Genomic DNA, 1032 nt, shown 5'->3' on the forward strand with positions numbered 1-1032 from the left:
CCTGAAACGCCGCCGCTGAAGTCAAAGAGGGAAGCGCCAGGGCCGTCACCCGCGCCCCCCCAAAGCACCAGGAATTTCATCAAGGCGAGAAAACCCACCCCAAGGGGAGCGCTCACCGCGTGCGCTAACCCAAAAGGACTGGCAAAAAAAAAAAAAGGGGGGGAGTCTTCAGGAAAACATCACCTCGTGATTACGAGCAGGGTTCCACGGGCCCGTGCGCCGCCCCGAGGCGAGGCCGCAGCCCCAGGAACCGCGAGGCCGGGAGGGAGACAGCTGGGAGAAAGTTTGTTTATTTACAGGCGGCAAAGGCTCCCTGCGGCGCTTCGTTACTTCAGTGGGATGAACCGGGAGGAGTGGGTGGCCCCGATGCCAGGCCGGCCGTGCTTCACCGGCTTGTAGGTGATGGAGAACTCCCCCAGGTAGTGACCGATCATTTCGGGCTGGAAGAGAACGGAGAGATCCGCGGTGGGGGGGGCGAGCAGGGCCAGGGGCTGCAGCTCCCCCCCGGCATTGCCTGACTTCAAAGCTGGGCTGAAGCACTGCGAGGCCCCGAGCCCCCTCTGTGAGGAGCAGCCCCCCGGGCCGGAGGCTTTTGGGTGACCTTGGGGGCCAGCTCTGCCCCAAGCAGAAGCCTCGGCCTCCCCCACAGGCGCAGGGCAGGAGCGGGGTTAGGTGAAGCACGGAAAAATAAACGCAGGCGCACGGAGGACGCTCAGCTGGGATCAGGGCAGAGCTCTCGGCCGCCGCTGTGACTCCTCACCTTGATCTCCACCTGGTTGAAGGTCTTGCCGTTGTACACGCCGACCATGCTGCCCACCATCTCGGGGAGGATGATCATGTCCCGCAAGTGGGTCTTCACCACCTCTGGCTTCTCCATGGGCGGCGCCTCCTTCTTGGCCTTGCGCAGGCGCTTCAGCAGGGAGTGCTGCTTGCTGCGCAGGCCCCGGGTGAGGCGCCGGCGCTGCCGGGCGCTGTACAGCTGCATCAGCTGCTCGCTGGAAGGGATGGAGAGACTGAGCCTGGAGCTCCCCG

At 64.7% G+C, this 1032-nt stretch overlaps 1 protein-coding gene across 1 annotated transcript; it reads right to left on the reverse strand.

Annotated features, from left to right (window-relative positions):
* Positions 1-274: 274 nt before the first annotated feature.
* Positions 275-1026, reverse strand: RPS15 (ribosomal protein S15). Its single transcript, XM_035896564.1, has 2 exons — positions 761-1026; positions 275-440 (listed from the first exon to the last, which is right to left on the reverse strand). The coding sequence occupies exons 1-2, from the start codon at positions 983-985 to the stop codon at positions 327-329; spliced, it is 339 nt and encodes a 112-aa protein (XP_035752457.1). The 5' UTR covers positions 986-1026; the 3' UTR covers positions 275-326.
* Between the last annotated feature and the right edge of the window lie 6 nt (positions 1027-1032).

The sequence above is a fragment of the Egretta garzetta genome, unplaced genomic scaffold, assembly GCF_000687185.1.
Source record: "Egretta garzetta isolate BGI_Z169 unplaced genomic scaffold, ASM68718v1 scaffold936, whole genome shotgun sequence".
NCBI classification, from domain to species: Eukaryota; Metazoa; Chordata; class Aves; order Pelecaniformes; family Ardeidae; genus Egretta; species Egretta garzetta.